At 40.3% G+C, this 23,562-nt stretch overlaps 1 protein-coding gene across 10 annotated transcripts in view; it reads right to left on the reverse strand.

Annotated features, from left to right (window-relative positions):
- The window catches only part of Aff2 (ALF transcription elongation factor 2), a 475,133-nt gene that overhangs the window by 313,478 nt on the left and 138,093 nt on the right, over window positions 1–23,562 (reverse strand). For 5 of the 10 annotated variants that reach the window (XM_021249150.2, XM_021249148.2, XM_021249144.2 and 2 more), the window contains exons 2-3: window positions 9,078–9,210; window positions 40–900 (exon numbers count right to left, since the gene is read on the reverse strand). In XM_021249150.2, the coding sequence (XP_021104809.1) occupies window positions 40–900; window positions 9,078–9,210 (994 nt within the window). The remainder of the gene's footprint in view (window positions 1–39; window positions 901–9,077; window positions 9,211–23,562) is intronic. The other 5 variants (XM_021249151.2, XM_021249145.2, XM_021249147.2 and 2 more) reach the window with 3 other exon arrangements.

Here is a 23,562-nt window from a genome sequence, read left to right on the forward strand (position 1 = left end):
CGAACTAAACAATGAAACAAAACTTTAAATATTACTTACTTCACTTGTTTGGAGGATCGTGAACTTTGGCAGTTTAGTCTTTGAACTGGCTGCACTGGGCTTTCCATCCAAAAGTGATCCAAATGACAGATTCCCGAAGCTGTTCTCGAATTCAATGGAAGGTTTCAGTGTTGGAGAGATGTCTGGTACCTGGTCCTGGCCATCCATGGGTCTGACATATGCCGTTGGCTTTTGCTGCCCCATATTTGTTTTGCAGTAAAGCCCTGGAGGGAAGTTCTGAACCACAAGGCCACTGCTAGGAGCTAACAAAGAGGAAGCAACCAGGGGAGACCCGGGTGCTTGCACTGTAAATTCAGATTCTCCTGACAAGCTGGACTGAAAGATTTCTTTGAAAACATCTTCTCCGCCAGCCTTGGGATTACTGTCTTCCTTTAAAGATGGGTTGGACTCTTCAGCTGTGCCAATTTGAGGCTGTTCGGCTGGGTAGACAAAGAAGTCTTCCAGTTTGGCTTGAGGCTGGTCCTGGGTGAAAGTCTGCATCTTGTTTGGCTGACTACTGGCCTGGCTTGCCAGTACAGGGCTAGAGTTATGACTATCTCGTGACCACTCAGGTTTTGATTTTCTGTTGCTGTGTATGAGAGTGGAATTCAGTATCACGACAGACGGTGGAGGCATTGGGGCCGAGGGGTGAGTATTATCCTGGTGAGATTGGATCATCCGGTTCTTTTGTTCTGGAAAAAAGCTTGGTTCATTTTTGTTGATGGGAGTCTGGGGCACAGAATTCTTTGGGATTCCCACTAGATGATTCTGATTAGAATGGTTAGTTAGCAAATCCTTCATTTCATCATAGTTTCCAAGCGTGTTCTGGACTCGGTTGGCAAGGGCATCACCTTTGTTTGTCTAAAATAACAAAAAGATGGGGGTGGGAGGAGAGAGAATGAATAGGTTTGTGTTTCCTAATGTTAATGTTTCAAACAGATGCCTTAAGTAGACTAGCAGATAGGGTTCTTTAAAATTGTCATGCTGCCATATAATTTTATACTTTTCATGTGCTATGTAAGAGAAATATCAATAATGCTACTGAAAGAGCCTCCTGGAATGAGTGTGTATGATTAACAGTTGGTGTGCTTCCCAGCCTGCTCTTAAACATGTTCAGTGGGAGAAAGTCTTGAAATTACATAATTTATTAATTTTATCAGAAAAATACTTATTTTAGGTCATATGAGCTGAATTTTTACATTATACATTATGTAAATTTACATTATGATTAACAACTTCCATTTACTGATCACTGGAACTATAATGGAATGTTCCACTGACATATATTTCTGACATATCAGCCTTTGTATTGCATTATACCATGAAAAGGGCTTAGGCCATTGGGTAAGAAACTCAGTTATACTGTGCTATCCTGACTATGTGAAATTTAGCAAAGGTATGGTGTTAAACAAGACATCTAATTGAGCTAACTTATGACTTAAATGCTTTTAATCAAAGAGCTGTATAGGTTACTGGTGTGTGCCTACAATATGGCGGCAACTGTGTTTACATGTTGATGATTCACTGTCATTTACTTTGAAACGATGCAGTTGTTGATCCACAGTGACTCAAGCTCTCCTGTGTCTTTTCAGTGATTTAGAAAAATTTATTCCAAAATTTAAAGTTGTTTAAGTCAATCAAAACAAAGTAATGTTTTCAAAGTAATGTTAGCCTAATGTGTAGGAACTACAGAGGCAATCAAATCAATGTATGGACAATCAAAAGACCAGCTCACCATCTCCTGTAGGATATACTAATCACATAAAATGGCTGTGATTGTTTTTAAAGTAATTAAGCTCCTAAATAGGTTTTTGCAATAAAGAAAGCAAAGCTTTCATGACTAAAAAATAGTGGGTAACTATATACTTGGAAATGACTTTGAGGAAAACTCAAGTTGTTCATCCTTGAAAATCACTTTTTGTTATTTTCTTTACATGACAAAGAGGTTTTCAAAGCAAGCTATTGAATTCAGAAGGGCAAAGGACTTCTTTGGGCCTAGGCTGCACTAATCTGGCCCAACATGTTGCAATCAAAGAAGGCTACCATTGTTCATGGAGCCATCTAGCAATCGGGCCATTAGATAGGGAAGGCATTGCTGTGGGTGTCCTTCAGATCCCAGAAGCCTTGGGCATACTCCCCACGCACAGAAGAGGGCGACCACCTCCCCGTTGGTAGACTTTCCACTAAAGATAGATGTTTAACATCTAAAGTATGTCATATGCCCTCAAAAGTGCCCAGTTTCCAGTTGTACTCAGGGAGTACACCTACCCAAGTCTGGGATCTCAGTCTAACCCTACACTGTATGCCTGTGTGTTGTTCTCTGTATGTGAAGATGAAAGAATATGCAGATGGATGGAGAGTGAAGTGCTAGAAATGGATGAAATCACCCAGGAAAAGGAAATGTAGAATGAGAAGATCAATCGGGCTCAGGCGCCAACCCTGGAAAACATCAACCTTGAAGAGACTGGAGGAAGAAGAGGACCAACAAAGGATACCAAGAAGGAACAATCACAGAAAGGAGCAAGCTAGCAACCTTGGCCTCATCATTAGCACCATCTACATGTACCATAGGAAGTATTTCACTCACATCACATGTTAAATCATATAAGACACTTCCAAAGAAATGAAGGCAGTTAGAGAAATATGAATTTCAAAGATTAAGGAAAAGTATGCTGAATACATGCTAAGGGAGTTCTGCAGGGGGTAGGGATCTTTAGAAATCCAATAAATACATGTTGATCTTAGTTTGCTTATCCTTAAGAACAGCTTGTATTCCATCATATGCAACCTTGGTGCTGAAGTAGATATTAAACAATTAACATTCTGTATAATCCTCTGCTGAATAATATCTCCATTTTCAAAAGTACATTTGAAAGACATATTTAAAAGACAGAGATGGGTAAAAATCACTTTTATCCCCTAAAATTCCCTAGGATTGTCATTTTTAATGGTAGACATTACTTCTTAGCAAAGGCAAGAATAAATTCTTTGCATATAGCAGTCTCCTTAACCTGAGTTGCACAATGAACTATTTGGGCAGCAGCCAAAGCCAGTTCTCTCTCTAATCAATCCCCAAATATAAAACAAAGAAATGTCATCATGCTGAGGGCCCAGAAAGTACTCGATGCAAGCTTTAAACATCTTCAGGGGTTTTCTGGCCTCTCAAACAGATTGCCTCTTGGGCCAGATAACTGTACGGCTAACTGATACTGATACCTGGCTATATTCAAGGATCTGACACTACCAGGGAAAACAACACTACAGAATCACAACCTTGTCCCTAGGCATTACAGAGACCAGCAAAAACTGCATGGCCTAGAGAAGTCATCCCGATTCTCTGGGCCAACATCAATCAGGATCTAATAACCTCACTACACTTACGAGGTATGGTGGCCACATACCTACTCTTGTTTCAGGAGTAAATAGAAGAGATGTTCATCTTGTCCTCAGTGGGAAAACGTGTGTCTAGTTTTTATGTCTCTTAACTTGTGTTTATGCTTATAATGATCTGGGTTTCTGAGGCATGCTTACACATTCTTTTCACATGTAGGTTTTAAAATATGCTTGAAATTAGCAGAACTTCTGAATTGGTCAATATCTAAAACTGTGTCTAAATAAATAAAATTAAGGCAGAAAATAAAAGTTTGAATATGTCTAGAAAATCAATCTCCTCTTATCTATCTATACATTAACAATTATTATTAATGAAATATAAACATGTATATATTTATACACATATATATGCTAAAATTTCTTTCACAGAATAAAACTATAACTGTTAAAGATCAGAGATCACTCTTATTCATGTTTACCCAAAACTTAGCGCCATGCCTAATGCATATAAAGTATCCAATAAAGTGTTGCTTAAAATTACAGAAACAAACTAAAGTTCATATCCTGCCTGTGTCAGAATAAATAATCTGCAAAGGCCTAGAGAAAAATGTACATAGAAAGGCAAAAATCAGGCTGATTTGGTTGGCTGACCAACACATTGACATTTGAGCTCCCTGGTAGCTAAAGCCAAAAGGAAAAGTTCCTGGGCCAAAGACTTATCTTTGGCTGATGAAAAAAGCAAGGTCTCCATTCATTAAATAAGACCAGTGCCTAGTTGATATTCAAATGTGAAAAAGAATTTCTCCACTGGTTCATTTACAAGAACCTCTGAACAATAAAACACATCATTTTTCAGCACCAATTTTGAAGATGCAAAGATGCTCCGTGTGTAGCTTTTTCTCATAATGTCTGAAAACCAAGAGCATCACACTGAAGTCTAACTCGGCCAAGGCAGAGCTGCATGTGGAGGCAAAGTATCTGGGCCAATACATTCCAGGTGTGTGGCTTCCTCCAGCACTATGACATAGGGGTGGAGCTGGGGTAGCCTGTAGGGATGGAGGCCTGGCATCTCCCTTAGACACAACAAACAATTCAAAGTCGCGTTCACTGGTGCCACTGTGATTTGCCAACTGAAGAAAGATCCAAAGGCTTTGCATAACAGATGTGCTGTGGCTACAGGTCCGAATTGCTATGGTCATTCTTGTGACATATTGGTAAACTCAGAACATGCAAGAAGAAAAGTCGGGCACAGAGGACATACAGACCCGGAGCTTCAAGTCCAGTGGTCAATGATCACCAAATAATGTCCAGTACAGGCTGCCAGAGTAAACTCTCTGTCTCTCCATGACTGGAGATGGGAAATTGTCAACCAGCTTTTAAATTTCTGAAGATGTAGATATGAGATCCACTGGATAGAAAACCCAATGGGCCTGAGATACATTGATATACACCTACACGATGTGCTCTCATTATGTACCATAGCAACTTCTGATTCACACTAAATGTTCTTTTTTACCCTCCAGAGTCTTAGTAATCCTATTAAGGAGCCGGGTGTTCTTGGCAGTTTCGATCAAACATTATAAACATGGCAAAGATGAAATTTAGCCACTTCAATCAATTATTGGCTTCTCTCAGTTTGGCCAGTTCTTTACTTCCCATTCTAGATAATTGGTTGATTCCTTAAAGGTAACCTCTGTAGCCATTATTTTGTAAGTAATCACGATTTCTCCATCATCAAGGAAATGTATTTTCCAACTTTTTTCAGGCATAAATTACATGTCTGGTTTGTGGCTCATGACTAACAGCAGTCCTTCATTTAAGCTCTTTGCCTCTCATTACTTTAGGAAATGCAAACTTCCCTCAGTTTGCTTCTAATGCTGTCTACAAATAAGTAGTATAATTTCATTGCCAGACTAATGTGCTAGGAGGTTATTGTACCATAGTATTTCTTTTTAATAAAAGAAACAAAATAATTGAAGTTTTAAGGTTCGTTTTTATTGCTGCTAAAGTATTAGTAATTCTTTTATTCTAATCCTACTATCTTCATAGATAAACTAAGCTGTACACTGTTATTTTTTTCTTTATGCTAATTATACAAGTGACAATGCCTTGAATTTGTACAGCACTTTAGAGGGTTCAGAGCAAGATTTTCCAGGTTGTTTCACTGGATCCTTACAACAACCATGTGAGTCAACAGAGTAGCTCTGCTTCCATCTGGACTTTGCCTGTCCTGGCACAAATGACATGGGAGAAGCCACTGACACCTCTCTTCTCATCAATTTCCTCATTCTCATGGAGCTGTAACAAGCTGTGGATTGTTAAGTAGTGTTACTACGATGATTCATCTCAGAAAGGAGGAAACTATGGGCCAGAGAAACAACGAGCAGATAAGCTTAGCAAGTTTGTTACTTCCTGTCAGAGCATAAACATCTTCCTGTTACACAGACAGAACCACAAAGAATGGGGTGCAAAATCTGAATACACAGTGTACAAGGATCTAAAGGTGCAGAAACACCACCTTACTTCTCTGAGTTAGAATTCCTCAGGAGAAGTCTGTGGAAAACATGGATTTCACTTGTTATAAGAGCCAAACAAGCACAGTCACAAAGCCCTAGCACAGTGCCTTGCACAGTGGGTACAGGCCAGAGCCTCTCTAGTCCTCCCACTCTCACCTACACAGATCAAATGACTTCATCTCGCTTAGTCACTTTTGAAGACATCTTTCTCAACAGGACAGCACAAACTCCAGTGTGAAAGTTATAAGCTAGGAAAGCAGCCCCAGAGAAAGATGCTTCCCACCAACAACTAAATCTGGGAGAGGTCAACATTGTTTTCATTCCGAGTGTAGTAGAGGTGAAGCAAAGAACAGGAAGCAAACAGGAAGGAATACGAGAGATCATCATTTCTTCTTCCAGCCAAGGAAGGGTCATTGGTTTTAGAACTGGAGTTCATGCTGGCTGGTTAGGAAGCACCGATGCTACTGGATAAGTGATCAGACAATGTTTTAGCTCTAGGGTAGCAAGAAACTTCCTGAAAGTCCTGATCCACCACCAAGAAGTTTGATCTTCTATTTCATAAGGATTCCCACTGTAATCCTAAAGAATAGTTGTGTTATGTTCTCATATCTACAAATGGGTTGTCAGCCAGCCCTAGAACTCCCATTGCCACTGACAGCCACACATCCCAAGATCGTCCAGCTCAGTTTTAGGCTGTGGAGTCTTTGGAGGTCCACATCAATTCTAGGATCATAAAATGATGGAAAAAAGAGGAATATTCCTCAGTGATCTTCCAGGGAAACTTGAACACAGACACAACACAAGATGCCAACTTATCATCAAAGCAAGGGTGAAAGAAAAAAAACTACTAGTTTACCAACTGTTAGCATGATCCCTTTCCTTCATAGTTCTGACTCAAGAACAAAGGCCTTTTCCCATAAAGGGGCACAAAGGCAATAAACTACTAATCACATATCAGGCTGGCCCTGCACAAGACTAAATGTTTACATCTGTGTCTGTACCTGATGTACCCTTGTGGTGTCAAGATAGATGGCTTTTAAAAACGTCTGACAATTCAGAGAATACTTTCTTTTTCAGCTGCTTTCTTAAAAATACACTGCTAACATCTAAAAATAAATATGCATCCATAAAATAGTCCTTGTTAAGAGATGGTAATTATCTTAAAGGTACAAGACCATTAATTGAGAGATTAAAAGTTATGAATGGAGAATAAAGCAAACGTTGAAGATAGTAGAGCTACAGCTGATAGTAGGCTTCCTGTTCTACCATCATTCTCTTGCTTTCTTCTCATTCCAGTGTTCTGTGCCCATCTTACTCCCCCTAGCTCATGATTTGTTACCTGCTCTCCATCTTGTATTTTTAAAAATTTCCTCTGGGAAAATATTGGAAGATATTGGGGAGAAAGGGAAAACTGAGTGGAACAAGGTCCCAGTCTTTTGTTTCCCGACATTGCTAAAGGATGTGACTAGCAAATCATTTCTCCATAAAATCATCTGTTCCCTTAGTTTTTATTAAATATTTCTTTCTGACTCCCTTTCCTACCTATTTGATGATTCCTTTTCAATTTACCTTCCTCATCTCTGCTCTCACCAGCACTTTTACACTCTAAATTCTGCCGCTCCCCAGAATTCTCAGTCCTTCTTAATACTCGGTATTCTAACTTATTCTACTTACTCTCCACACTGCCCAACACCATCTTTCTAAATTGTCTATCTGCCCTGTTAGGGTTATGCCCTAACTGAAAAACTTGTAATGACTTTTCTCTATGCCGAGAATCATGTTCAAAGTCTTTAGATTGAGGTACACAGTATTCATTGGTCTTTCTCCTGCCTATCTCTTTCACAGTCACCATGCAGTCATGTCATCATTTGTTCATGATGATTTCTGCCATTGGACTAACACTTCCTTGAAGGCAGGGACTATGTTTTACCGCCCCCCCCATGCACACTTATCTAAGAGAGTGACCAGCACATAGTAGGCCTTCAAAAATGTTGGTTAAATTAATCATACATCTAAATGCACACATTCAAAGGCGGTATATTAATTCAATCAATTAAGATAGGAAAAAGGCTTTCTTAAAGAATTATACTATTAGTGACAGATGGGAAATCAGTAGCTTAGGTGACTTGAGTCTGTTTCTTAGGATTAGCAAACATGAAAAGTACACAGATGTGTCAATCAAGAACTCTTTACTTGTTTTGAACAAGACAACAAGACTGATGTCACTACCCACCAAGACAAACAGCATACTCTTTACCCTGAAGTAGTACAGTATCTGGACCTACTCTGTCTTTATTAAGAATGTTCCTTTTCTAGAAGTCATTGCCCTTTAAACAATGTTTTAAAATCACAACTATTGAAAAATTTCATTATTGTTTTATTTCTTACATCCTTTTGGTTTTATTACAAAAAATTATATTCCTAATAAATTAAAAGAAAACCAACCAGCTGCCAGGAATTCAATGATTCTTCTATCATAAGCTCTTCCAAGTCACCCCTAACCCCACCTCATATAGAAAGTTCAGAGACATTCATTGTAAAATCAACACTTGTAGATATAGTAATTTGATTCTTATTGGAGCTACACACTAGCTAGAATACCACTAGAAAATCAGCCTAACTACACTATCCCCTCTGGTTGAGGCAATCTTTTAACCCATGATTATTACTACCAGGAAAACTGATTGGCTTTTTCCTTTATCTTATGACTGTGATTTTCAAAGGGCACTCAAACCACTTAACAGCTGTGAACAACCCCAAATGGAAAAAAAAAAAGCGATGGCCTTGCAATGGGTGGCATGATTGGGAAGAGAAATAGGTATATATCCTTTGACATTCTGCTAGAGTATGCAGGGCTTCCCCGGCTCATCACAGAAGCCCTGGAAGGCACAGCGGGGGGCAGGGGCTTTCCTTGCTGGAACAAATTTGGGGCAGTAAGGGGCTCCTTAGAAATAAGAAGTCCCACAATTCTCTTTCCAATCTTACTATGCTTCCCAAAGAAGATGGGCTTTGTCCTTGAAGACTTCCTCAGAAACCTGAAATTGTCCCAAATACAGCATATGCACAGATTTCCCTCGTAAAATAAATTCTCCTGGAATTGATTTGCATGCTTTCAAAATAAGTTAAATGGTGATAGGTGAGTTCCAAAACAAAACAAGCAATAAGTTTCCAGAAAGATAAATTACATACATATTCAGCTACCTTGTAGGGCTCCCCAAAAAGATCAAAGCCTGAAGAAAAGAGGTCATCTTCTTGCTGAACTTCTTGATTCCTCCGCTCCCATTCCCTTTTTTTAAGTGTGCTACGGTCTGGTTCATAGTGACTGCCATGAAAAGGAAAAGACAAAAAGAGAAAACAATTCATTAGTCACGTGAATTATTCAGTTCTATCTTGTCATCAATAAGAAAAGAAAAATTTAAGTCAACACTACTCAACTTGATACTGCACACAGATGAGAGAATCTTTTTTTTAAGATCCTGAAAGGTTCTTGAAGATAAAGAAAATATCAGAAATTTGCTTATTGGAAATTGTACACATGACCACACAGGAATGGAAGAATTCTCTTCCTTTATCCTTATTTGATTACCAGAAGCAATTGCACACACCCTCAAAGTCATTCCACTACGTGGAAAAGTACTGAATTAAATCACATTGTGTTGCCAACTACCTAAGGCTCAGAATCCACAGATGTCAGGAAGGCCCAAGGGAAAGGCATTATCGAGGTATGGAGCTCCAGATAAACTGGAATACTGTCACAAACTCATAGGTACACTTTGCCTGTTTTAGTGAAATCACAGAGGGGTTTAAAAATGTTAAACTCTCTTTTGTGGATGTACATACAAAAAGAAACCGCCCTAAATACCCACATTCCTTTGTGTCTAGTTGCTTTTGTTTGCCATTCTATGGTTTATTTCACAAGTGACTGGAAGCCTGTTAGAGAGTTTTATTCTAAAGAAAGGGGTCCTCCTTAAACAATAAAGTATTAACCAGCAATGGAAGAAAGCCTGTGTCAAAACCCTTCAATGACCTTAGTGCACAATTGTTTCAGGAAAACTAACTCTGTGACTCATCACATTCAAGCTTTCCCATGGAAGTATCAGAAGGTTCTAGATAACATTTTAGATAAATTCTGTGACCACAGGAATGACAGAAGGGAACGTTTTCGTATAAAGAAAACTATTGTCTTCATCACACAAGACTTCAAATTAAACGATAATTTGAAAATATCTGAAATTCAAAATGCTCCCAAATTCAAAGCATTTTAAGTGCTGACATGCTACAAGCAGAAAATTAACCTCATGTGAAAGGTCACAGTCAAATTACAGGTACACTAAAAATATTACCCTCAGGCTATGTGCATATGGTTAATATGCAACATAAATAAATTTCGTGTTTAGATTTGAGTCCCATGCCTAAATTATCTCATTATGTGACGGGTCCCCCAAGTTGGACCCCGCCCAAGCAGGCCCAATACCCGCATCCACAGGAGAACAGAGATAACAACAACCCAGCAGCCTCCCTGCTGCTCTCACCACCACCCCGTTTATCAGCCAGGCCCAGGCCCATCACCCATGGGGCTCCAAAATTTTCCACCCTCTTGACCAATCCTCCCCCACACCTAAAATGCTCCATATGACCATGAGCACCTTCCTCTCAGTGCCAATGGCCTTCTCACCCTTGGCCCATCTGCACCCAGATGCCAATAAACTCATCGCATGTTGCTTAGACTCTGCCTGCCTCGGTGGTCTCAGTCGTGCCTTGGTCTGACCTTACATTATGTACATACAAATATTCCAAAGTTCGAAAACAAAAACATCTGAAATCTCAAACACTTAGTCCCAAGCATTTTACATAAGGAATATTTAACATGTAGTAATATTTTGTTTTGTTCACTGGTTTTTTTTCCTGCTTTTGATGTAAACTTTATCCAAAGGGACTACATATATGCTGAGCAAACCGAAATCAATGTATGTAAAACGCTTAGCGGGTGCTGGATAAATGCTGGTTTCCTACTTCACGTTAATATTACCATAAGACTTAATTAGATAATTGCCACATAAATGAACATAATAGCTAAAGGAATTATAAGAGATATACTGATATAAAAGAACAGTCAACAGATTTTGAATACATTTCAAACCTTAATGCCTATCATTGGTAGGCTAGTTCACTTATGAGTATCAGAACTTTAAGTTACAAAATAAGAGTCTACAGTATGAACTATCTATGCAGCTTAACTAGATGTTGATATCCATAGATTATAGGATGCTACTGTATTAAATCATCCACTTCTTTCACAGGAATCCTTGAATTGTCAAATTCAAAGCATCAGTGGCAGCCATATTTGTTGGATAAACAGCTTCCATTTGTCCATTTTAAAATAATGGTCACACTTTAGGGCATTTAAATACAAGCCACTTTCACAGTACAAATGATGCTAGACGCACAAGCCCTTATAGACCACTCGTGAATATGTTCTATAAGTATTAGCACTCTATGGGGAAAGCAAAGGAAAGCTCCAGACACCTCCCCAAACCTCCAACCTGACATCTGGGCCTTACCCAATCAGAAAGATGCCAAGTGCAGGCCCTGGAAGGTGACCTTGTCATTTGTAGTCTCAGAGGCCCTCCAAAGGGGTTACATTTTCTAGTATCATGTTTCACTTCAGTCATGAGCTGAGATCAAAGCCCTAAACTGTAGCTGTGTGCCCAGCGTCTTTGTGTTAGAGGCTGATGTGGAATGAAGCAGGCATAGTCACATCTTCAGTCAATTAAGCGTGGAACACGAGATTGCACCTAAACACCACATATCAGCCAAGGGTAGTCCAAGCCCTCAATTTGTCCAAATGTAGGAAAGATAGAGTATCAGAGGTGAGGATGGAGTAACAAGTTACAGCAGTACTCAGCAGGGGAGGGGCAAGGAGGAGAAGGATACTTAATGCCTTTGCCTTCCAGGGCAGATGATTCTCCACACACAAACAAGAACCAAAGTCTTTTGCTTCCCAGGAATGTGAGCAAGATGTCAGTTTCCTAGCTATCTGTTCATTTCATGCACCTGACAGCTCCAAATGACAGGCCCATAGATCACATATAATTCTCCCGTGAAGAGAACTGAAGTGCTTTGGTCTCTTGGCTTTGCAAACTACCTTCCCTCTCCTCGAAGGGAAAGATATAATTAAAACCCTGAAGGAAAAAAAGAAGAAGAAAAGGAAACACGCTTCAACTTGCATGACAAGCGTGCAAGCAGCCAACAGTAAGGGCACTTCCGGGGCTTTAGACACAGCTTTGATTTGTTCCAAGGCTCTCAGCTGCATTTTGGATCAGTTCCTGAGCTACCAAATTCCAGATGCAAATTTGAATAGCAGATTGAGTGTGCACGGGGTGTTATCTGTTGCAAGCAAAACTGCCTGCTGCATTTTTTAACACATTGAACAAAGAACAGTTCATTCTCATATCTCTGGCAAGAATGAATTTACTTTTGATAGAGTTCCACTGCTCTTGGAAGGCAACCAAATAGCTCCAACTTTTCCCTTTCTCACTCAGCATGGCGTTGTATTGCAAGCTTCACACGGCGAGGCCTAATGAGGAACGAACTACATGGTGATGAGGCTTTCTGCATGTAACGTCACTGATTTCTCACTGAAACCAACATTACTAATTTGAAGCACCAGCTAATTAAAACCGCAGCTATGTATTTAGCCTCTTGTTATACCTACTGCAGTTTATAATTATGAGGACCTCTTTATCTACTCAATTAAGGTTCTTATGATTCAGGCAGGTTGTGTTTGAACCTGTGAGCCCTGCAGAGGCTGCAGGAATGCATATGTCTGTCCCCTGATGATTTGATGTATTTTTACACTTCCAGACTTGTTTTGCAAAGGAAAAAAGGGCTGCAGAGCCCACAAAGAAATGCATGAGCCAGAAACCCAAATTAATCATCATATTATTTTTCTGAACAATCTGAGTTTATTCTCAGTGATGAGGACAGGATGAATTGGTCCAATCAACGTGAAAACCCATCTTCCTTTTGAGAAATTGAACTAAAATGATCAAGTCAAGGACTCACCACTCTTAACAAGTTAGGATGATTTTCCAGCTTGTTCCTTGGGGATGTAATGAGATTTGTCACATCTGAAGGATATAAAAACTACTGACCACTCAAAACCAAATTTATTCTTTGATCAATTAACCAAAGGCCTTTGGTTTCTCTCTACAGCCTATCTTTTGCAGCCCCTCTTTCATTGACATGCATACTAGCTGATGGGGAAAGGACAGAAAGAACAAACTCAGCCTGAAATACCCGCACTCTGGGAGGCTAAAGCAGAATGATGGTAAGTTTGAGCCCTGCTTGAGCAATTTAGTGATGTAGTGAGACCCTGTCTATAAACCATGTTTTAAAGGGGTAGGGATGTATCTCAGTGTGAAAGCCCTGGGTTCAATCTTCAGTAGAGAAGAAGAAATGGACGGGGAGCTCCACTTAATGATTTGGTTCATTGCTCCCATCCAAGTCTCTATGAGGAGCTCCTCTCTATCTTGGGGCTTTTATGTTAGTTGTGTTTCCAACCCACCTGTGTGCTTCCCTGGCCCCCTGTAACAGGGAAACTGCCCTCAGTTTCACTAGAAGAGGCCTCCTAAAATGAGGGGAGCTGTTTCAAGCCCTCATCAAGTGAGTGACAATGGAAGATTTGAACCTGCTTCTGGTCCGTCTTCAGGTTCAAGTAATTTCTTCTGCTTGTTTGTCCCTTCTCTTAGAAACTCTCCTTTCCTCGCCCTTACACCTGGCCTTATATGTTGGTAACCATCACTGTACACATTAGAAGCCCCAGGTACATTCATGTGCTAATAAAACACAGGGTACATGTAGATTCTCTGAGATCTAGAAAGTTCAATTATGCTATCTTCATTAGCTCACAGTGGCAGCTCACTTGGCCCACCATGCGGACCTGTCTTTCAGAACAGAGACCTTTACAGCAGGAAGAGACTTTAGCAATCATCTAGTTGTGGTGCCCTCATTTTACAGATGAGGAAATTCAACTGCAAAAGGTAATGGCCTTCACAGTAGGACTGTGGCAGAACCGGAGGCTGGAACCCAGGTTTTCCCATTCCCAGTATCAAGGCTTGTCCCTTCTGCCTCCAGGCTTTCCATCACACTCCAGAATAAATGTGAGTCTCATTTGCACTCTGTTAGTCAAGTTTCCTCAGGATTGCATTTTATTAGAAATCGCCAGTAGGGAAAAACTTAGGAATTTAATTTGGATTCGAATGTACAAAGAAACATTTAGTTTCCTTATATCAAAAGGAACCTACAGATCCTAAAGGGATTATAAAAATTAAGTGCATCTGTAGGGAAGAGGCTAGGGTAGGGAAAGTGAAAACCAATCTGTGTCCATTTGGTTTGAATAGTTTATGAAGCTTAATAATCATTGTTGACTTAATTTGGTTATTTTACAAAGTTACTCGGGGTAACCTTTTTAAAAATAGCGATTTTTTAAAAATGACATTTGTTTAAAAATAATGCTAACACAGGATTTACTGTGTTCTAGTTCAACTGCACTATACACTTCTATTTTGGCTAACATCTTTGTAAAATCATAAAAATACACATTTGATTCACCCAAGGGACAAACATAAGCTATAACTCACATTTTGTGGTTCTCCTGAATGAATTACTGTCTTCTGTAAAATTTGTAGCATATTCTTAATCCATATTTCAGGGTTCCAAGTGGTATTTCTTCAATATCAAGTCCTAGCTTTAATTTGACACTGATCTAATGTTTACATAGCTTCTCTTTGTCAAAAAAGTAAATCTTTCCTATCCAGTACCTACAAAATCAACCCCAAATTCTGCACTTATTTTTTCTGCTAATGTCCAGAAATACCTAAATGTGAAGGGCTAAATTTAAAATGATTAAAATGCTAAAGGGGGCCATAATTATTTCACACATATAGTGAACAAACACGAGAGAGAAACTTGGATCTAGAAGTGTGAAACATGAAAGAAAAGGTAATCAGGCCTCGGAAAGGGACAGGAATTTTCAAAATCAGTGTAACCTCTTAAGTCATATTTAGATAGCAGGACTCATGAAGAGCTCTGTTATTACCTCTCTCTTTTGGCAAGTATACTGTCTCCCCATAAACACTGGCGCTCATGATAAATAATCAAGATGGGAATGAAAAGGAAAGAAAATACATGGGATATTTACTCAAGGAATATGACAGCTATTCATCTGTCGCTTCCAAGTTCTTTAGGTCTTAGAGAAATGGGCCAGGCTAATTCACAAGGTTCCCTTAAATCTGTACTTTTAAAATGATGTTGATGCCAATCGCTGCAGAAGTCCTGATGTAAACAAGCTTAATATTCCAGTGTAGGGGAACCTTCCTCCACTTCTGAAAATGATACCAAAGATTCAGCTCATCCAAAAAGCCTGTCTAGTCATCCTTCGGTGAGGTCAGACAGACTCTCTGATGCCACCTTTGCTGCCTTGTTTCTGTCTCACCTACTTCCCTTCTCTTCTGATCCTACTTTGTTATTATTATACTGGCAATCCTGAGATATCATCCACATACCACACAATTTCACTCATTTAGAGTGTACAGTTCAGCTGTGTTTGGCGTATTCGCAGTTTTGCAACCATCATGGGAACATAATTGTATAAGATTTTCACCAACCCAAAAAGAAGTCCTCCGTAGTTTAGACATCACCTTGCCCTGCTCGCACACAGACAAGCCCTAAGCAGTTACCAATCTACTTTTGCTTATTCTGGATGCTCTGTGTTATAGTTTGTGTCTAGGTGTCCCCCCAAAGCCTCATGTGGTCATGGGTGGGGCACTTTCAGGGATGGCTGGATCTACAGTGTGTGACACTGGAATTGTGTCTAGGGGACTTAAGATTAAGGATGTGAGGGCTATCTTCCCTAAGTAGTCTGGATAAAATAAAAGGGGCAGAAAGATGATGTTAAGGTCTCTTGTTGTTTTTGCTACCTTCTAGCTGCCATGAACTGTTGTCCTCTGCCTGCCACTCTGCCTTGGAGCCAGCTGATTATGGATTGAAACCTCTAGAAAGTGTAAGCTAAATAAAATTTTTCCCCTTTAACTTTAGGTGTCAGGTATTTTGTCTCAGCAAGAAGAGTAAAGTAACTGAGACAGAATTTGGTACCAGAGAAGTGGAGTTGTTGCTGTGACTATATCTGACCTTGTGGTTCAGCAGCTTTTGGGAATGGCTTGTGGGAAGGCTTTGGAAAGGTTCAGAGATGCTGACCGAAAAAGTAGAGCTGGAACCCCTTAGGCTGTACTGTATGAGAGATTCTAGTCAGAGATCAGAAGACCAGAAAGCCAGTAAAGACCAGGCTCAGGAGGTTTCTGCTGGGAAGAAAGACTGCATTGGCTGCTAGGCTCTAGACGATGTGTGTTGTGTCTTGGCAGAAACTTTGTCTGTATTTTGCTTGAGACCACAGACTTTGCCTGAGACTGAGATTAAGGGCAGAGAACTAATTAATCTGGCAGAAGAAATTTCAAGGCAGTCTAATATTGAGGCCGTCGCATGGCTACTGTTGAGAGCTTTCAGCCAGATTTATGTTGAGAATCAAGAGCAAAGAGCTTAGCAGAATGATTTAAAACATTTTGAGTTTGGCCAGAAACGAAGCTCCAGTAAAGCTGTGGACTGCACAGATAGAGCAGAGGTGATCCTGATTGCTGAGAAGGAACAGGAGAATAGAAAAGATGGCCTGAGGGCCTCACAAGAAGCACCGGGACTCCACCCTTTGCAGCCTCAAAATTGCAAAAGTGAGACTTTGCTTTGAGAAGAGTTCTCCAGAGCACCATGTTCCAGAATGGCTGCAGCCTAGGGAAGATGTTCATCAGGATTTGGTTCATAAGCACTTGACCCCTACAGGCAAGAGAGAAGGAAGCCTGGCTACTGCTCCAGCTGGCAGCAGACCTTGGCAGCATCCATGAGGTTCTGGTTTTAAGGACATGCTTAATGCAAGAGTTGTGGGGTCAGGGAGGCTTCAACCCAGATTTCAGAAGAAGGCCTAGGAGGCCAGGCAGTGTGTCCCTGAGAGGGCAGTGTGGGAAGCTGTGAGTGTGAAGCCAAAGATGTAGTGGAGACCCCGGAATTTTGGAAAAGCCAGGATTGTGGATCATCCAAGGAAAGCTGCAAGGGGTGAGCAAAGCCAGCCAAAGAAAGAAGCCATCGGAACCACTGCAATGCCACTAACAATGCCGTAGGGGCGGAGCCACCCAAGCCCTTTGGAGTTCACATCTTGCCACAGATTGCCTTGAGTGCTGCACATGGAACTTCAGGAATTAATGTTTGTGCTGCTGGATTTTGGACATGCTTTTGTCCCATTCCTTTGCATTCCCCTATTTGTAACTTTTGAAAGGGAAATGTCTATCTTGTACCATTGAATGTTGGAAGTGTTTGTTTAACTTTCTTTTCATTTGTTCAGGGGCTTGCAGCTAAGAGTTTGCCTTAAATCTCAGAGGAGACTTGGGATTTGGACTTTTCAGCAATGCTGAAACTGTTAGGACTTTGGCAACTCTTAGAAACGGACTGAATGCCTTTTGCATAAAGGGATGCGCATGAGTCTTTGGGGAGCTGGAGGGGGATGTTATGGCTTGTTTTTAGGTGTCCCCCCCAAAGCCTCATGGGATCTTAGGTGGGGCTCTTTCAGAGGTGGCTGGATCTAAAATGTCTGATTCTGGAATTGATTCATGGTGTGATGCTAGGCTCAAGGGCACTAGGATTAAGGGTGACTGCTACCCACCCTAAGTAGTCTGGATAAGATGAAAAGGGCAGAAAGACTCTGTTAAGGTCTCTTGTTACTTTTGCTACCTTCTAGCTACCATGAACTGTTCTTCTCTGCCATGTGACACCCTGCCTTGGAGCCTGCAGATTTTGGACTGAAACCTTTATGAAACTTGAGCTAAATAAACCTTTCCTCCTTTAAATTTGGGTGTCGGGTATTTTGTCTCAGAAACGAGAAAAGTAACTAAGACACTCTGGGTACATGGAGTTACACAGTCTTCTGTCCCTGGCTTCTCTCACTGAGTGTAATATTTGCAAGGCAAATCCATGATATTGCACAAGTCGCTACCTCATTTCTTCTGAGAGTTGAATAACATTCCACTGTATGGGCATTCCTGGGCCTGTCACTCCATGTTCATTAAGGAGGCTCAGTCTTCTGCATTTTTAATGATTTAAATGGCCTCTTCTATGTCTCCCATTAGACTTTTCACTCCTTAAGTTCAGAGGCATTTAAGTCATTTACCACATCCTACAAGCAAACACAAAAACCTTTCTGTACCTAAATAGGCAATGTCAAGTGCACACATTGTGAAGAATATGCAAGTTCTTCTTTAGAAAACTGGTGTGTGGTTTAAGTTTTGGATAAAATTGTTTGGCCTGGGCTACCAGACTCCCAAAGTGATGTCATAATCTCTCTAACAAATACAGTACCAGATACTCAACTCTAAAGATGGTTTAACCTACCTAGTAAAAAACTAACCTGGCACCAACCAAACAGACCAGCTCTGTGGTTCCTGGGAGGAAAGCTTTAAAGAGTCTCACACTGTGTCTGAAAGGATGGCTTCTAGACTCAGAAACTATGGGACAGGCACTACCTCTTTCACTTATAAATTGCTCGGTCATTAATAAATCATTTTATACTCATAAGCTCCGGTTGCCTTATGCATAAAGTAGGAATAATCTTTATGTTCTCTCTTCATGCAGTTGGTATAAAGGTTAAGTATGGTGGTGAATGAGAAAGGTTTCTGTAAACTACTAATAGCCACTCACAGTTAATGGATCAGATCTCTGGCAGGCAATCCTGCTTTACTTCAACCACGCAAAGTTTAACAGCGCATTCACTCATTTGATCCTTAGCAAAACCTGGCAAATTGGCAACACAGATATTATTATTTCCTTTTAAAGACAGGAAACTGAGGGTCAGGACATTGTTCCTGCTCACGCAGTCTATGACAGCTGCATCTAGTACAGCACTCCTTGGATTTTTAATCCAGTGCTCTTTAAAAAGTCCAAGTTATCACCCAATCTCCATAGTCCAAAGATATTTCCATATACCTTTCGTAAGTTTTTTACCCTGTGAAATTATAGCAACATTTAATTTATTTTCATTTCCCTTCTTTATTTTAATTTGTTTTAAGTGCTGGAATGGAACCCAGGCCTCATGCCTGCCAAGCAAGTGCTCTACACTGAGCTATACCCCTCCCCCGATAGCAAAATGTTAGGTTTGCTGAGGTCCAAATTCTCTCTAGTAAAGGGTAAAGGTAAGGCATATTATTGCTCCTATCATCATTATTATTACTGATACATGTTTGTGATACATAATACTTATATTTATCTTGGGAAATTGTTATGCATATATATGGCATCTTAATCATTTTTATTTCCCTTTCCACCCCTGGCCCTCTCCTCTCCTCCAATCTCCAGAACCACTTTCCATCAATGTCTACCTCTCTATTTTCTATCATGTATCTTTTATTTTTCTCTTTCAATTATTTGTATTTTGGGCTTTCTCATATATGAGAAACTGTGTGGTATTTAACCCTCTATGTCTGAATTTTCATTAGATATATTTGAAAATTTTTCTCTTAAACTCTCATATGATCTTTTCAATGAATTTATTTATTTTTTTTATTAGTACATGTTTGCAGTACACATTTACATTCACTTTCTTTGAGACGGAGGTACCAAACTGATGAATGAACTTCATTCACAAACCAATATTGACCTGAGTTTTAACATAATAAATTTTCAATTAAAATATATCTTCTATAACCTGCTTCTCCATTGGCTACCCATGGAAATAACCCAAGGAATATTTTATAAATCCCCACATGTTAAGCCATTCGGATTAGAATCTACAATGTACAGTTGATTCAAGGAGTATATCTCAAATCGGAATGCCTTGCAAAATATCTTGCCTTATAAAGGGGCCCTGGAGTATGGCGTAGATTCTCCTCTGAAAAGCAAGCACAAGTAGACACTCAAATGGATACTGTTCACCAACAATATTGTAGGAGTACAGTAAAGCTGTTTCTTAGAGCATTCTATCTTAATGGGAATGCCACTTTTATATAGAATGACCATGACTCTAGCAACCTCAAATTTCCCATCTGCCTGCAGTGGTACTCAGCACATGAACAACTTTCTCTAGAAACCTGTTAAAATATACTCTGAAAGAAGCCACTCCAGTGAAATTAAATTCTTTTATCCTCACACATTATACCAGTTGGCTAAGAGATATGGTCTAATACCTCTCACTGCTTGATAAGAGTGTCTGCCTCCCCAACAAGTGTTCTTTCTCGCCTCTCCTAGGCAACTCAGAACATGGAAGGCATTCCTTTACAACTCCACCTGCATCTCCTTCAGCCACAGGTCAAGCACTGCCCTCATCTCTCACATGCACACACTCCACTACAAGGAGGCTCCAGAGCACAATGGATAGCTAAGGATCCCTGAGATTCGTCCCTGCTCTTGTAACATTTTCTTAGGTTACCTGCCTGATTTCCATTTTTATAGAGCATCATTGAAAAAACCTCTTTGGTTCTTACCACTCTTTAAAATAAGACTTCACTATCACTCCTAATGGCTCACCGACCTATGGGTAATAGAAACTGATGCCTCACAAGCACCTCACACTCAGCATGCCCAAGTCCAGAGAGCTGCAAACAATCTCATGATTCAGAAGTTTTCAAAATCCTTCTCGACATCAGTAAGAGCCTTGAATGGATACCACAAACCAAGAAAATACATAATGAGACAGAGAACAAAGGACAAGTATTCATTCTCATATTTATGATTTTTGGATTTAAAATTTTAAACCATATAAAAATTAAAATGATGTAAAACATTCTCATTTCCACTCCTGTCACCATTCACTCTGTTTCTCATTGCCAACCAAAGGGAATGATTTATTAGATTTAGTATTTGTTGTTTGTTCATGCTTCTCCTAGTATTTCTCCATATGCACTCTTTAGTGTCAACTTGAACTTATCTCATTTATATTTCTCTCTCTAAATTCATCAGACATGACAGTAATGCTAAGCTTTAAAGAGCTACTAGATTTAAATCTTGATTTACTTCAAGGAAATGTGAGGATGTTTTCCATAATCAGAAATGGTTGCATGGATTCCTGGGAGAAGAGGGGTAAGGGAGACAATGGCAGGCTTTGCATATTCGTGATGGCTCTGAATACTCTGTGGTTGGTTTGAACTCCAGCTTGAAGCAAGATTCAGTTTGCAGAATCTATGGCAGACCTCAGGAGTCAATAACATCCTTGTTAATTGTCCTTGCCATTCTCCTCCACCTGCCCCTTCCATAGACTTCAGCCTGCCTTTCTGCAGCAGGCAGAGGCAGGCATAGTGCCCTGCTCGGTAGCCCCAGGCTTGCCTTGGCCCTGGGCCCTTGGGTGCCACGTACCGAGCTCCATAGCAGTTGCTTCTGCTGCCAACCTACACAGAACAACTCTTGTCTTTCAAAGTAGGGAAAAGCTACCTGAAGCATTTCCTTTCTATGCTCATTAAATATCAGGGATTCTTTTCCAAGTCAAAGTCTTAATATAACCTCCTGGCTTCTCATAAATGACACTTTTAAAAGGTGTTTTATTTTCAGTTAGCTATAAGCAAGGCAATTTCAATAACTACTTAATTTAAAACAATATTTTCTCAGAAATAGTACTCTTAATTACTTTTAAACTAAGGAAATTGATGCCTTTAAGGAGCAGTTTATAATCAACAATTTTAAGCTGACTGTTTTCATCTCGAACCCAACCCTTTGATCCTTGTGCACTCACTAATTTTACCCAAGCAAATTCCACCCCCCACAGGCTTAACCTTTTGGCCCCTGCCTCTTTCCCTGATGCACCCCACAGAGCTTTGGTCATAGAAGCCCACGCACACCCTGCTTGTCCTGCGCTTTACAATTTGCCATGACTCCAAACTTCTTTTGTCAGTGGATACTTGGGTGTAACCCTCTCCTGGGTTAAGCTGAGATGAGTTGTGTCACCTCAACATTCACACGTCAAAATCCTACCCATCCAGTACCTCAGGAGGTGACCTTATTTGGAAGCAGGGTGGCTGCCAATATGAATGTTAAGAGAATGTCCTACTGAAGTAGATGGACCCTGAATCCAATATGACAAGTGTCCCTCCAAAATGGGACATGGGAAAACAGAGACACGTGTGAAGGTAAAGGCAGACTTCTATCAGGATGTTGCTTCTACAAGCCAAGAAATGCTGAAGACTGCCAGCACGCCAGAGCAGAATAGCCACCAAGGGGAGCCAACCAACTGACACCTTGACTTCAGCTTTCTAAGCTCCAGAACTGTGAGGCCACAAATGTCTGCTGTTGGAAGCCTCCCAACTTGTGTCACTTTGTTAGAGCTACCCTGAAGGTGAACTCATTCCCCTACTACTTTTCTGAGCCAGTTCACAATGAAAACTTGGGGCCTCATCAGGATGAGTGTAGATAATCTATACCTTGAGACAGGTGTTTTACTCCACGCTCTACACTCTCCATCCTTCTCCCTGCTACCCTAGCCCAAGTGTCCTTTGGCTTTCCAACTCATTCTCCTAGCCCCTCTCCTGCCCCATCTGAGAGAACTTGTGGGTGTTAAATGAAACTGTCGCTGGAGAGGAACAATGCATTTCTGCTTCCCATTTATCTGGAAACATGCCAAGCTCAGTGTTCAGCTCTCAATAAATACTTTTTGACTGAATGAATGAACAAATGACAGGCAGACATACTTTTTCTGCCCAAGTTCAGGGACAAATGTTAACATAGATGTTCATAAATATATTAATTACTTTTTCTACTTAATCAACAAACATTTACTGGGTGCCTATGTCATGCCAGGCATCATGTTTGGTGCTCAGAAAACCAAAAGACATAGTATGAGCATTTATAGAGTTTATAGTCCAGAAGGGAAGGCAAATCTATCCCCAAATCATTATAGTGTAGGGTGATTCATTAATTGAGTGCCACAGAACACCCTCATGCCAACAAGGGAACAGTGACTTTAGGTGGGAAACAGAACAAGGCAGCTGTGTTTCAGCTCGAACTTGACCAATGGAAGAGGTCATGTTCTTCACATGGGTTAGTTCAAACAACATGGCACTAAAGCGGAGCTCGTGGGACAAACATGGGGAATGAACAAGGGATTACAGATGCCACCAAGCTGAGTCTCACAGATTGTCCAAGGAATGTTTGGCGAAATTGGTCTATAGTCCTGGTAGTATTACAGAGTCTCTGCTCATTGGAGAAGCTGGAAAATAAGAATTTTGTCTTTGCAAATGCCTATGTCCAAGGGCAAAACTCTAATTTTATTTGAGATACCAAGTGAGAGGAAGAGCCTTGAGGAAGGAAATGGATAACTGAGATAAGCATGTGAATCTTGAGCTCATAAAGAATAGATGAGCTTTTGAAAGGGAAGCATTTATTGTTTCCTGTATTACAGCGCATTGTCTCTCAATATGATTAGTTATCAGTCTCAGTTATCCAAAACTGGTATGAAATAAAGCGTTTACACAGTTATGCTTCATTGATGTCAGCTAGGGGAGCATGAAAATGTCCATGAAGGTGTGTAATTGATGTGTAAATCAGAGCTCAATCACTCTGTAATAGAAATGGTCCCACTGAAAATATGCTTGTTGAA

The sequence above is a fragment of the Heterocephalus glaber genome, unplaced genomic scaffold (genome assembly GCF_053883595.1).
Source record: "Heterocephalus glaber isolate CG9 unplaced genomic scaffold, H.glaber_assembly_v1.0 deba00001762, whole genome shotgun sequence".
NCBI classification, from domain to species: domain Eukaryota; kingdom Metazoa; phylum Chordata; class Mammalia; order Rodentia; family Bathyergidae; genus Heterocephalus; species Heterocephalus glaber.